The 14,495-nt window shown below is 29.2% G+C and overlaps 1 protein-coding gene across 2 annotated transcripts; it reads left to right on the top strand.

Annotated features, from left to right (window-relative positions):
- The first annotated feature begins 5,409 nt into the window (after window positions 1-5,409).
- LOC107934272 (uncharacterized) lies at window positions 5,410-10,356 on the top strand. 2 transcript variants are annotated; one of them, XM_016866650.2, is made up of 8 exons: window positions 5,410-5,774; window positions 6,415-6,708; window positions 6,812-6,883; window positions 8,397-8,464; window positions 8,708-8,864; window positions 9,309-9,389; window positions 9,475-9,564; window positions 9,938-10,356. In XM_016866650.2, exons 2-8 carry the CDS (start codon window positions 6,436-6,438, stop codon window positions 10,055-10,057), a joined length of 861 nt encoding a protein of 286 aa, XP_016722139.1. In that variant the 5' UTR covers window positions 5,410-5,774; window positions 6,415-6,435; the 3' UTR covers window positions 10,058-10,356. The 2 variants fall into 2 exon arrangements, with proteins under 2 accessions (XP_016722139.1, XP_040939139.1); XM_041083205.1 differs by having other exon boundaries at window positions 5,576-5,774; window positions 6,353-6,708.
- Window positions 10,357-14,495: the final 4,139 nt, after the last annotated feature.

Here is a 14,495-nt window from a genome sequence, read left to right as displayed (position 1 = left end):
TATATATATAATTTAAATAAAAATTTAATAACATTTATTCCCACAATTTCTTTCAATAATATACTTAAACTTTTAATCTATTTTCCAACACATAAAATAATTTAAATTAACTTTATAACTTATAGTTTTTTACTTTAATACATATGGTTACTAATCAACTTTCACAATCACATATTAAAATCTTTTTCTTGTATCACAAACATAACATAAACACTTAATTCACATATTTCATTTAACACTTAATTCATATGTATTACTGAAACACACATATCACCATAACACTTTTACTTTCACATATCACTTTTTTGCAATCCTTAGTGAATTTCAGAGGAGTTGAATAATTTCTATACATTGCCTGACCAAACACGAACTCTCAACCTATAACGGAACTCTGGCCTAGTTCCTATATGAACTCCTAGCCCCTTTCAGCTCCAAAATTATTTTATTGTCACATATCATATATCCTCTGAACTTGTTAAGGTATTTATTCATATAACACTTTATTCATTCATTTTAAATAACACAAGCATATACATAATATTTTCATTTCACACATTCACTTTTATATAACATACTTGAAATATATAACGTTATATTACATTACTTATTCACTTTAAATTATATAACCATATGTACTACATCTTCATACATTAATTCACAAGAACATTAACATATCACATATTTCCAACACTTTACACTTTAGATTTTAATTCACTTTCATATAACATTTTATTTTCATAAAACAATTCAATTAAATATTTATTTCACTAATTTAACACACTTAGTAATTTTTAAACATTTTATAATTTAATCCCTAAATTCATAAAAATTTAATGTTTACTTTTATAACACTTTAATATCACTTTTCACTTCATTTATTAACACTTAACATTTTATTTAAACCATTTATTATAATATTTATTCATATATCAAAATTTACTCTCTATTCAATTTAGTCCACTCTATAACAATTTCACTAAGCTAATACATCTATTCACTTGTCAATTAATGACAAATAAATAACTTTTCACTCTTTATAATTTAATCCATAGTTTTATGGAATTCATTAATCACTAAATTATTACTTTATTATTTCTTACATTACTAACATTCATTTAATTACATATTTACTACTAAATTCAATATACATATTCAATGATCTTAATCACATCTTATTTAATTATTTCATGTTAAAATTTAAATACTCAAATATTCAAATTAAAATAAACTAATTTAAATTCAATTAAGTACTTACTAATTTCAATCACTTGAAATTAACTTTTCTCTTCGCTTTCCCTTGACTTTCATTGCCAGCTAAGTTGTTTCCATAATTGATATATTTCCATTGCACTTTAGAATATGGAATTAAGCTATGGTTTTAAGGAAATCTCAAGAAAATGCATGGGAGATATTCCTCTCTTTTTCTTTTTCCTTTTCTTTATTTTCTCCCTTTCTTTCTCTTCTATTTTTGTTGCCCCTAAGCTGCTATTATTCAACCTTCCAGTTGCGTAGAAAGTTAAATACATTTCCCTTCTTTTTTCTAATTTAGTCCATTTTCCATCATCCAATCAAATTTCAACACTTTTCAAACTGAATTTCCATAAATTTTCAAAACTTTCCACCTCATCAACTATGGGATTTCATTCTCATTATTATGTCTCTAAATATCAATTAAAAATGAAAGAAAAATACATTTAAGTCCCTTATCCATAAAATGGAAAAAGTGCACTTTTGTCCTTGTACATTTCCACTCTATTCAATTTAATCCCTATTTCAACTTTTCAAAAAGGGTGAATTTGTACTTTTATTCCTCCAACTTTAAAAAAATTTCAAATTAGTCCTTACTAAATTTCATTCTTCATACTTTCTCTCCAAATAATTAATTCACCTTTAAAATGATTATCCTTTCTCAAAGACTAAAATTTCACGGTACTGCACTTCCAACAATATCGTCTCCAAAATTTGAACTTGCAATAATTAATAATTTAATACTATAATGAACAATAAAAAATGTATTCTCCTCAATTCATTTTTTTTAGATTCATGCTTTTTATCTATACTATTAATAAAATCCTTTATTGAGTTGGTGTCATGGCCTCACGGGCCAACCGGTACCAACTTGGTTAGAAAATTATTAATATATCATTTTATTAGATGACTACTACTATTAAGTTGATGGCCTTTTTTCTTTTCATACTTTTATCTAGTTTTAAAAATAAAATAACTAAAATTAACATGCTTAGGGATTAAATCCATGTTTAATGAATTTATAAACAAATTATTTACCACTATACCAATAATAATTCTTAAGTGAACTTTAAAAAATTACATTTAACATAAAGTATTTTCTCTCACCAAAATTTAAAAATGTTTAATATTCTTAATAGGATGCATTTACCTATTTTAATTTTCTTTTACTTACAAGTTAAACTATTTTTTATTTTAATTTTGTATAAATTGTATATGTGTTGTTATTATTATTAATTTTAAATCTTATATTTTATTATTTATTATATGCTATTTTTAAACACACTTATATTTTAATATGTGATTTTCATATGCTTACACGTACAAAAAAAATTTCTAATATTTATTATAGATGACGAGTATTTGAAGGTATAAATTAATCTGAAGGACTTAGGCCCAATTAAATATAAATTGCATTAGGTTAACTACCCACCGCACAACAAAATATCTAACAGATTAGCCCTTTTATGAAGAAAAGAATCCAGATTCTTAATCTTATGACAGTTACATTTTTAATTTTTCATTTACTAAGCCACCTACTTCATCTTTATAAATTAAACTGCAAACCTTTTCATTTTCTTTTGCATAAAGTTTTCATTATGAAATATCAATTTGTCACCAGGGAAAGGCAATCATATTGATTCTGATACGTAACAACATAAGTTTTTTTTTTTTGTCTACATACAACATAACCTTTAAAGTATACAGGCATATCTAAACGTTTAATCAAAATCAAACTCTTAGGGATAAACACTTGATCCTAAAGCAGGGGCAGCGCTAGAGGAGCAGAGCCGGCCTGGCTCCTCTGAAGCGGAAATTATTTATCTTAATCCTTTTAAAATTCAAAAAAATTATAAATTTATATATAAAAAAACTGCATTTTACCTCCTAAAATAATAAAATTGTAATTTAATATTTTTTAAACTATAAATATTTAAGCTTAAAATAAAAGTTATATTTTAATTCTCGCCCCTCCAGAAAAAATTTCTTGACTTCATCTGTCTTAAAGCATTGTTACGAAGAAAAAAATAAGTCAATAAGGTTATTAACATATGAAATCGAATCACGTTCTATAATGTCAACCACCAAATCGAAACACCACAAATTGGTATATTGATTTCGTCGATAATGATCAGGGAAGGATTTTCCCTGTATAATTCATATAGTTTGTATTTCTTGCTACAGAGGGATAATATTTAATATATTGATAATGTATTTTCATAAATAGATTTAAAAAATAAAAACCTACCATGTGTTAGATGAAATTTTCATCTCTTTTTTATTTAATAAAAAGTAAAGTTTGCATTTTAATTTAATTTCTTTTTGTGTTTTTAAATGAAAGTTTCTTACATACATCATTGAAAATAATAGGGATGTGATGGGTAGATAGTCACAAAAATATTTCATAGTTTTCACAGGGGAGGAAAAGAAAAACATAGTCAAAGTCAAGAAATAGAAAAATGTCTTACTCCTGGTAAGAGAAATTATTATATATATACTATTGGTAAAGGTTTTGGATTTTTTTATTTGTAGGATGAGAATTTTTTAATATTTATAATTAAAAATAAGATGATAAATTTTAAATGGCCTCAAAAATAGCTTGTAAGACGGAGTCAATTATATCTTTCCAATGTTTGTCTGCTCTAAATTTATAAGTAAAAGTCATTTATCCTAAAAAGTTGGTTTTAAGGTTGGAATTGCATTTTGTTTTTTAATTAAAAAAATAAATTAGTCATTACATATTAGATTAAATAATAAATTGATTTTTTCTATTAAAAATATCATTTATTTGTATTATTAAAAATTAGTGTGATTAATAGAATAACTAAATAATGACATGTAACGTATTATATGTATACTATGATGACATATAGAGATCAATTTTTAGCAACATAAATAAAAAATTTAAACAAATAAATTAATTTACTCCTTAATTTAATGTATAATAATTAATGTCTATATTTTAATAAGGGCTTACTCCTAATATTTATAGTTATAAATATTTGTTAACATTGTTTTGAATAATGATGAGTTTTCTAACAAATTTAAATCATGAAGGGATAAATGAAGGCTAAATTCAATGTTGGCGACCAAGTAATATTTTTAATTTTCTACCCATCAGAACAAGTGCGGGTCTAGCACTCTAATTTCTTTGTATATTTTAAATTTTATATTAATTCATGAAAAGAAACTAATGATTCAAGATTCTGAAATAAATATAATATTGTCGATATTTACGATACGATGTAAAACACAAACTGCATTTTAATATTAAATCGTACACACTTTGGGGGTTTTAAAATATGTTTTTATCAATTTCTTTTGTTTTATTTAATATAATAAGGTTTAATTACAAAAGAATCCTTCAACTTTATTTCAAACTATACTTGTCTCTTGTGTTTCCCGAATGGAAATGTACCTATTTCAAAACAATTAGGTGAAGTTCAAAAGGAAATTTCTATAAAATAAATGGATTTAGTTTTTGTTATTATCAAATCAAAATTGAGCAGCTCGAATTATTGAATTCAAATATTAATTTAACTTAAATAGTGTGTAAGATTAATTAAGGTTTTTAAATTTTTTTTTCTTAAATTAGTAGTAAACAATCTCAATTCCAACTCAATTTGATTTTTATCTTACAATGTTTTAATTGGAGATAGGAAATATTGTTTCAACTCTTGAAAAAAAACATATAACCACTATTCTATATAAATCAGGATAATTTTATCTTAAATTTAATTTAAAATTTAAAAGTAGAATTAAAAAAAAATTAAAATGTGTTATAAGCCCCTTTACTCAATTTAGCATTCTAATTTTATTTCAAAAACTTTAAATTTTTTCTTTTTTTAATTTAAAAAACATAAAATTAATTATTGATATTATTAATTTTTTCATTAAATTCATGTTCATAATAACATTGTGTTTTTGTTAGTACCTTTTTTATTTCAAAAATATTATATTAACACATCTAACAAAAAAAACTTATCAAGTTTAACAATTAAGCTTAAAATTTAAAATTTAAATTCTTAAAAATAAAAATATTAAACTTTAAATTTACAAAAATACTAAACATATTATAACAAAATTTAACAAAAATAATAATAAATCCTTCGATGGTTTCGCCGACATATATTTATATATCGTTTTTGTCCGAAATACAATGGTCTACAAAGGAATTTCCGATCATAACCTTTGACGTCCGTTATACGAAAATGTTAAAAAATCAAACGGGGAGAGACTTCTGGAGATAACGTTGGACGGACGTTAAGCAGCCTAATCCACAAAGCTTCGTTTCTTTGTTTTAGACCAATTCACCAAACTACAAATCTTCGTTTTAAAATTTAATTTTTTTTACTAAAATTATATATTTTTAACATAAAAGAAAAAAAAGTAAGGAAGAAAATCTCTATTGTCCAATTGTTTCACCTCCAAGCAAAGGGAAGGAAAGACCTTAGACTTTTCATTAAAGCGTTATAAAGATAAGCAAAAGAACATTTCGGACTCCAAGATCAAAGCGGTATTTACGGGTAATTTTTCATACTATGTTTTGTTTTTTTTTTATTAATGGATTTGTTCTATTCTGATCATTATTGTGGTATTTTCGTTTTGGTTTTGATTTGATTTTCTTTCGAGTTTGGGAATTTTGGTTTGGTTTGGGTTCGGTTGGATTGGGTTGTTTGGTTGCCCAGAAAATGGAAATAATTTGTTTTTTTCTTTTCTCATTTTCAGCGGAGAGTGAAAAAAAAAAAAGACCATGAAAATTTTGAGTAAAAGCTGGATTTTCTTTTTTATGGATAGCTAAAGCTGAAAATTTTGGGTTTTTTAATTTGGATATTTATTGTGGGTGTAGCCTATAGGAAGAAACTTTTAAGAAATAAATAAAGGGAAAATTTGAATTCCATATGAAGATGAATAATAAAACAAGAGAGTTAATGAGAAATAGAATGTCAAAGCATCCGATAAACATAGGCTAGGAGTTTCAGTAATTACACAAAGTAAAAAAGAAAAAGAAATGGTTTTGGTTTATTATATTACGAACAGTTGAATCCTTCACTTAGTTTTAAAGTCAAAGCCTGGAATGTTAATTTTGGAAGTCATTTTGCAGTTAAAGCCTCAACTGTTATCCTTACTAACTGAAACTTCTTCTGCATTGCTGTGTGTTATAAGGACCTTTCATTTTGGATAAAAATGGGTGATCATCTGGTTTTATGTGTGGACCGTCTTATAACACCTGAAAGTTTGCAATCAATGCAAGAAACTGAGGCTGCAGGATCTTCCGGTGAAGGTTCTTCTCAAGCCTCTGACCCAAATGCTTGTGCTATTGGTGTTAAGGAAGTGGAAGAACATGGTTGCTGTGATGAAGAAGAACCACTTATACAGACAGCTGAATGCCGTATCTGCCAGGAGGAGGACTGCATTAAGAATTTGGAGACTCCTTGTGCTTGTAATGGTAGCCTGAAGGTATTCATTGTGTTGTCATATTTTGAGACTTACTCCCTGAAGCTTCCTATTTCAGTTTATTCATTAACACTGTCTGGTCTGCTGACAAAATTTTGTTATCCAGTTTGCTCACAGGAAATGTGTTCAGCATTGGTGTAATGAGAAAGGTGATATAAATTGTGAGATCTGTCATCAGGTAAACCTCAGTTCTTGAAATGGTTCCACCTTCATTATTAGTTCATCTAGGAGGAATAAATCTGCTACCTTTTGCATTTTCATTCACCAACATCAATTTGCGTATTCGTGAAAATAAACAAGTATCTGGTTTTAGAGGGTAACAATTTTAATTTAGTTTCATTTTGTTGATGAATCAATTTAATAACAATGGTGTAAACTTGCACATCTTTGATCTTCCTGGTTGAATGATGCTTTTTCTCATGCACTTAAACGGGAAAAGAGCTTTCAATTCTGGCAACTTTTAATTTCAAACAAGAACAGACCTACTAGTCATATGGTTATGGTCACTTTATCTTAATTTTGGTCTCCCTTATCTTAGCGGAAGCCGTTTGTTTTAACCTTTTTGTTTCCTGTTTGTTTATGTTTACATGTTATGGTGGTTCATGGTTTTGAATTGTTCATTGTAATCTTTAGACTAACAACTTCACGGATGTTTCGCTCTTTTCTTTGGCATCCTAGGGAATATTTTTGGTGGATTTTACTTCCACAAAAGAATTGGTCTTTTGACCTTGTTGCATTTTCTTTTCTTGACTGGTTCTACACTCATTGTTTAACCCCAAATATAAAGTCCTTTGTCAGTAAAGTGTTTTAGGTGTGAAAACATTGACTTTTATGTTTGAAATATCTATAATCTATCTGTTTCAAGGTGTCTGGATGAAACCATTCAAGTACATGGAACAGTAGTTCAGTTGTTTATTGCATTAATGACAGCTTATATAGTCTATGAATAAACTAATATTTTATATTGTTCACTTGGTCTTTCCCATATAACATCATCTACCTGGTTGTTATTTGTAAATTAGCAAATTATATGCTCATTGCGAGTCACGTTTTCCTGCCACAAATGATACTTAATTTATTGAATATGATGTGGCAATATTCATGGCATATTTGCTCTTTAAAGTAAAATTTTCCCGCAAGTGGAACATGAGATGAACATCAGCAGCTACCTTTTAACCACCAAGTTTTGAAAACCATGATTTGATCTAAAATCACTTAACAGATTCCAACAATTATTTATATATCTTGTTTATCACTTTTTTTGGGGGTGTACTTCATGCTCGAGGTTGGATGCTGTGGATCTGCCTCTTCTATGTTCAACATGACATAAGTTTTGCTTTCTGTGTTGGGAACGACGTGTCAGATTTATGAAAGGGAGTTCTGTCATGGTCTTATGCACCAGATTTTGATAAATTTTCTTATTTTGGTGTTTCTTGTCTTCAAATGACAAAGTGTACTCATAACTATTTGAGCCATAATCCTTTGTTCTCAAGGTGGGCGTTGCCTATCAACTTATATTTTCAGCATGAAATAAGTTTCGCGATTTATGTTGGGGACTTAAAATTGAGTGTCTGGTTCAGGGTGAAGTTTTGCCTGCTGATAAATAGTCTTATGCATCAATCTTTTGTAACATTGCTTATCTTGCTGTTGCATGTTTTCAAATCACCAACCAGGATATTTTTATTTTGCAGCCTTACCAACCAGGATATACTGCACCACCACCACCCCCTCAGTCAGAGGATGCTACAATTGATATCAGGTAAGTCTCACAAGTGCACTCACTTACGCAGAAGATAGACATGATAAAGATCAGTCATCAGTGTGGCTCTAACTTTGGTCTCTTCCATTCTTGGTTTTTATTGTCGATGGTGGTCTTGTAACTAAGAGCCTTTTATTTTTTTGAGGTTCTATGTCATAAGTTTTAGAATTCCATCGGAGGGGATGCTACTGTATGCTCATAACTGTTGACCTATTATTTTTCCACCTTTATATGTTGATACAGTGAGGGTTGGACAATTTCTGGTGCACCTTTGGATTTGCGTGATCCTCGGATTTTAGCCATGGCAGCTGCAGAACGCCATCTTTTGGAGGCAGATTATGATGAATATGCTGAGTCCAATGCTAGTGGAGCTGCATTTTGCCGGTCTGCGGTCCTAATTGTAAGCTATAATTTCTCTATAGAAATAAAACTATTAATTACTGTTTCCTACTTATAGGCATTATGTTAATAATAAAATCCTCGCGGTTCCTTTTATTTCTTTTATGAGCTTTCTGCTCTCAATGGATTGAGTTTCAATATTCAAGGCATCTTGTCTGTAATGCAATATTGGAATGCAGTATTCTTTTATCTGATTTGCCCTTTCCTTTTTGAACTGACATAGCACTAGTCAAGATTCATGATCCCCATCTGGACCTTTGATTTAGGTTATGAAGTTAGGTCCCAAATCCTGAATTACTAGTTTTTGTTTTTGGAGGCAAACATAATCGCGGTTCTGGTTTTCAGTTTGATGAAAGATTTTTCCTCCATACCCAATAAATAACATGAATTGCTGTTAATTTTCTCTTCTACATCTGTTTGTATTTTATTTTCTGTTTATTTGCAGTTAATGGCTCTTCTACTCTTAAGGCATGCTCTGTACCTAACTGCTGGAGATGGGGATGATGATGCATCTGCATTTTTCTCTGTAAGCATGAGATGAATTTGCATCTATCCTTTAGTAATTCACATTGTTTTGCTGTTTAGTTAAATTCTTTTTTTGTGCTATGCAGCTTTTCATGCTTCGCGCTGCTGGCTTTCTTCTCCCATGTTACATCATGGCCTGGGCCATCAGCATATTGCAGCGCCGAAGGCAGAGACAGGTAATGTCTCTTAGTTCCATTAAATATTTTTTGTTTGAAAGAGTAATACTTTACTTAAGCATGTTGAGGTTGATCCACATCACAGAAGAATACTGAAAACTTAGATTCCTTTCTTCCTTCCGAGATCTGTTCCGCACATATGCTTGTCTGGTTTGAGACTTGGGAAAAAATATTGCTTAAAACCTGTTTAGGAATAGGTAGTTACACCTTCAAAGGTTTCCATTTATGACATCCTGTTTCACTTGTATTAGTTGCCGTGTTCATGTAGTTTCTTAAACAAAATCCAAATTATCCTCCTACTGTTTTAGCTGGTTCAAGTTATTTTAAATTCTATATTACTTGTGGCAATTAATTTATTTTTCCGTTGAAACAGGAAGCAGCAGCTCTTGCGGCAACTGAAGTTGCATTTATGATACAAGCCGGACAACGTCGTGGTCTGTTAACTATAGCACCGGGACCTGCAACAGCTGCTCACCAGGAGCCACTTCAATAATATGACAGCCCTTTTCTCCAGTAAGTGGCTATGGTGGTCTGGTAGGTTAGTAATCAAACTATGGGTAACTGTTTTACTCATTCTACTAGCATTGTAAGACAAGAAGTTGATTCGTGTTGCTCGCATTTTTTATGTTGTACTTGAATTGTTTATTCAGAAGTCCCTAAAGATAATATTTTTCCCTACTTATTTCAAGGCATCAATTTCAGTGTTAATGTTTGTATATAAAACTTGAATCTGTTTGCCTCAATTTTATTGCATAAGGAACTTGGATTGTGACAACGCTCACAGAAATTTAATCCTTTCTTAGATTTTCTCCAGGTTTTCCTTTATTATGGCGTAATACTGGTATAAAAAAATAATATAAATGTTGAAGCAGTTAAAAACCAGTTGAAGCGAAAAAGCTATGATCTGTAAGACCAGTTCAGCATCGTTGTTGATATGTTGTCCTAATCATTTTAGTTGCTATTGTTATGTTACTTGTGTTCAGATGTGAGGGTCAAATGCTGCTGGTATATGTTGGATATTGGTTGTTTATATTCATGTTCTAAGTTCTAACATACATTGAATATATAGGTAACAAACCCGAATATTTTAAAAAAAATGAACCAGAAAAATAGTTTAAATTTGTAGTTGTTAAATCTTTGGAAAATAAGAAGAAAAACAGTTTTAAACTTGGCCATAATCAGAAGCTTATGCTAGCTTTCATCTCACCTTGTTTGAAGCATGACCATTGGTTGTGCTTCATCACCCTCACTGTTACAACCTTTACTCTTCCCATACTTTACCCTTATAGACCTAGCCTCCGTTATCGAATCCCAACACCACCATCTATCCTGAAAAAAAAATGAAAAATCATAAATCCAACTTCTTAGCAATCTCTCGGCAACCAAAGACAATAAGAAGAAAAGAAGAAAAAGAAAATCCTATCTCTAATCCTAGTGAGAAACCTGTAGTAAAAAAACAAAAGAAGGGGAGAAAAACAAATAACCAACACAAATTTCTGATACGGTCAGGTCAATGAAATATAGGGAGTTGGGTAGGTGTGTGCCTCTCATCTTTACTTTTGTGTCACTATCATTTATATGTGAGAGGTTGATAATTTATGGATTTGCCTTACGCATGTGGAGGGTGATGATTAATAAGTAGTCTTGGATGAGATTTTAAGTTTAAATTTTCATAGATCATAATAGAGTCATCCTATATGGTTTAAGCGTCCCTTAAATTTAAAAGAATTTCTCAAAACTTAAAAATTTGATCAATGGTAGTAAGTGGTAATCCAAAGTATTCTTTTAAGGTTTATTAATTCAGTTTTTTTTTGAAGCATAGTTGATTAATCCATATTCTTTGGCAGTTTAAAAGTAATAAAAAACCCCAAGAAATTACTAGTTTTATTTGATACTGGTAAACCATGATCTTACAGTCCATCTCCATTTTTATATCTTATTTCCTCCATGTCCCACCTGGAAAAAGTTAAATCTTAATCCTAACAGTTTATAAATATCCAACATTAAAGCAAAAAAAAAACATTTCCAATTTTAAGAATTGTAGGTGACACAAAAATAATGTAAAAAAGTTTAAGAAAAACAGAGAATTTTAACCACAAACAAAGAAAAAAAAAAAGAAAATTCAACAGCAAATTTTGTTTATTTTTTAAGGGAAAAATATTAAAAGCATATATGAAATTTGGTCTAATGTGTAATTTAATATATAAATTTTAATCTGGTGTAATTATACATATGAAACTTTGATTGTAGTTTAAATATGTAAATGAAACTTAAAAATGATTTTATTGCTATTGGTGTTACATTGAACCAAATCAATATTTGTATAGAAATACACAAATCAAAATTTTGTTTAACATTATAGATTGAATCAAAATTTATGTCTAGTGTTTTTTTATACAATATTAGAGGTGGGGCATGGGGTCACACAGTTTAAACCTGAGTCAAATGAGTGTCCGACAAAAGTTTTAACCACTGCTCTATACAAGTCAAGACAGTTCATGTATAATTTTGAACTTTTATCTTTTTTTTTTTAAATTAATTAATTTTATTGTTTAATTACATTTAATACTTTAACTAACAATTTCTTTAAAAAAAATTATCCAATTCTTATGTCATTAAGTTTACACGTCATATGTATGAACTGCCATTTGAAACAAATAGATGATCTGGCAATTGGTAACTGTCACATCAATAACAATTAATGAAATTAACAGTTATAAATAGATTTCGTCAATCAAATAACTTAATTGATATAATTTTTGAAAGCTTAATTAGGTACAAACTTTACTAATTGTTTTTTTTTTTAAAGTTGAAAGGTTTATTTTCTACTCTTAAACCTTATATTTAAATATGTGATGGTAAAGAGTTAGTACATTTAATAATAATATTTGTATATTTGTAAACTTTATTAAAACCAAACTAATAATAATAGACAATAGATTTGTAAGCAACACACTTGTTTTTAGCTATAGATTTAAAGAGTTAAGAATATTAACAGTGTTGTCAAGGATTAATTCCATTGTCATTAAGATGAAATTGTTTGTTATTTTGATTTATTCAGCTATTATTATATTTGCTACCATCACTACATATTATTTTGGGATAAATATTTATACTTATATATACTATTATCTTTTAATTTGATTAAAAGATGAAATTAAGAGAAATATTTTGAAACAAATAAATTTAGATTTTGACTTTAGGTTTTAATTAAGGATGTCTAATATTTTAAATAGATTAACTGAAACAAAATACCGCCAAAATGACCTACATAATTTTGATGCAATTGCCTCCAAAGACTTTAACAACATCACCTTAAAAAATTGGACATGTCAAAGGTATATAAATTTATAGAATTTAACTAAATTCTCTTTACAATAAACATGAAAGTGGTGAGGAAGAGTAGGAAGAACTCACTAATATTAAAAAAATGGATAAACTATATTAGTAGTCATTCAATTATTAGTAAATTTCTTTTTTGGTCATCTAACTATTAATACATTTTTTATGGTTGCCCAAGTATTGAACTTTGTCCTTTTCTATCACCAGCTGGCTAATAGTGGTAGCTTTTAAGGTTGGCAAAATAGTAACTTTAACATTTAACATTTATACATTGTGTCAATTTAATCTTGATTCTAAAAAAATTGACCCTCAACATTTACATATTGTGTAATTTGGCATTTTTGGGTACTTTTGGTTTTCTTTGTGACCCATTCACCTAAAAAGCTAAAAAAAAGAATTTATTAATTAATTCGATTGAAATTATACAAAAAATAGAAACACCCAAAAATCTAAGATAATCTTGTTCTTTTAAAATTAACCTTCAATGTAACACCCCTAACCCGTATCCATCGCCAGAACAGGGTTACAGAGCATTATTGGAGTTTACAGATCAAATAAACAAACATTTCATATCATATAACATTCATGTCAGAAACCAATAGAAATCAAACATATTGTCCCTTATGCGAGCCCTCGAGGCCCAAAATGCGCATTAAAAACGAGTCAGGACTACATTGAGTACTCAAAGAATTTTTTAGAAATTATTGAAAATTTTCAAAGCTGCAGGGGTCACACGGCCAAGAGACGTGCTTGTGTCTTAGACCGTGTGGACATTCGAAATAGGGACACATGGCTATGTCCCAGCCCGTGTTCATGCTCGTGTAACTCTTTGACTTGGGCCACACGGCCAAGCCATATGCCTACGTACTAGGTCGGGTGAGCATACTGACTTGCACAATTTAAAAGATACAGGGGACACACGGCTGAGACACATGCCCGTGTCTCTGTCAGTGTGGATGAAAATAGGCCAATTTTGAAGCCATATTTCTAATTTAACTTGACACCAAACTAACTCAACATTTTGCACATCAACATGCCATAAAGGCATTCAAAACAAGCCAAAATCAAGTCTTAAACATGAAATATCACCAATACAACCAATATGCCCTTAGACACCTAAAATTACAACTTAAAGACATGTCAACCAAGTATCTCAACTTACTTAAAACACCAAATTCATATATGCATATTCAAACCACATTTTTCTTTCTTTCATTCTATCATATCAATCACACATCAAACATGATAAGGTCACTAATATATATGCATCAAAATATACCAAACATAAGCCATATAAGTGGCTAATCTCAACAAAACAATTATATGCCAACATTGGCCAAATTAACCTATACATGCCATTATAATCGAAATTAATTTACTAAAAGTACCAAAAGGACCAATGGATAGTGTGAAATAGCTCCGACCAGCTTCCAACCCGTACGAGCTTCCGAATTATTATGAAACATAGAAAATAACACAGAGTAAGCATTTAAGCTTAGTAAGTTCGTATAACACAGAATTTAACTTACCATATATCCATAAAATAGGTAAGTAAAAAAATCATATCTCAACCAATTTGGCCGAAAGCC

Source organism: Gossypium hirsutum, chromosome A12 (genome assembly GCF_007990345.1).
Source record: "Gossypium hirsutum isolate 1008001.06 chromosome A12, Gossypium_hirsutum_v2.1, whole genome shotgun sequence".
Classification (NCBI taxonomy): Eukaryota; Viridiplantae; Streptophyta; class Magnoliopsida; order Malvales; family Malvaceae; genus Gossypium; species Gossypium hirsutum.
This window is presented reverse-complemented; position numbering and strand designations above follow the sequence as displayed.

Excerpts from the sequence above, each read along its gene's own strand:
- LOC107934272 (XM_016866650.2), top strand. The coding sequence starts at position 6,436 with ATGGGTGATCATCTGGTTTTATGTGTGGACCGTCTTATAACACCTGAA. Across the intron at positions 9,390-9,474 it reads ATGCATCTGCATTTTTCTCT|CTTTTCATGCTTCGCGCTGC; the intron begins GTAAGCATGAGA and ends TGTGCTATGCAG. Across the intron at positions 9,565-9,937 it reads AGCGCCGAAGGCAGAGACAG|GAAGCAGCAGCTCTTGCGGC; the intron begins GTAATGTCTCTT and ends CCGTTGAAACAG.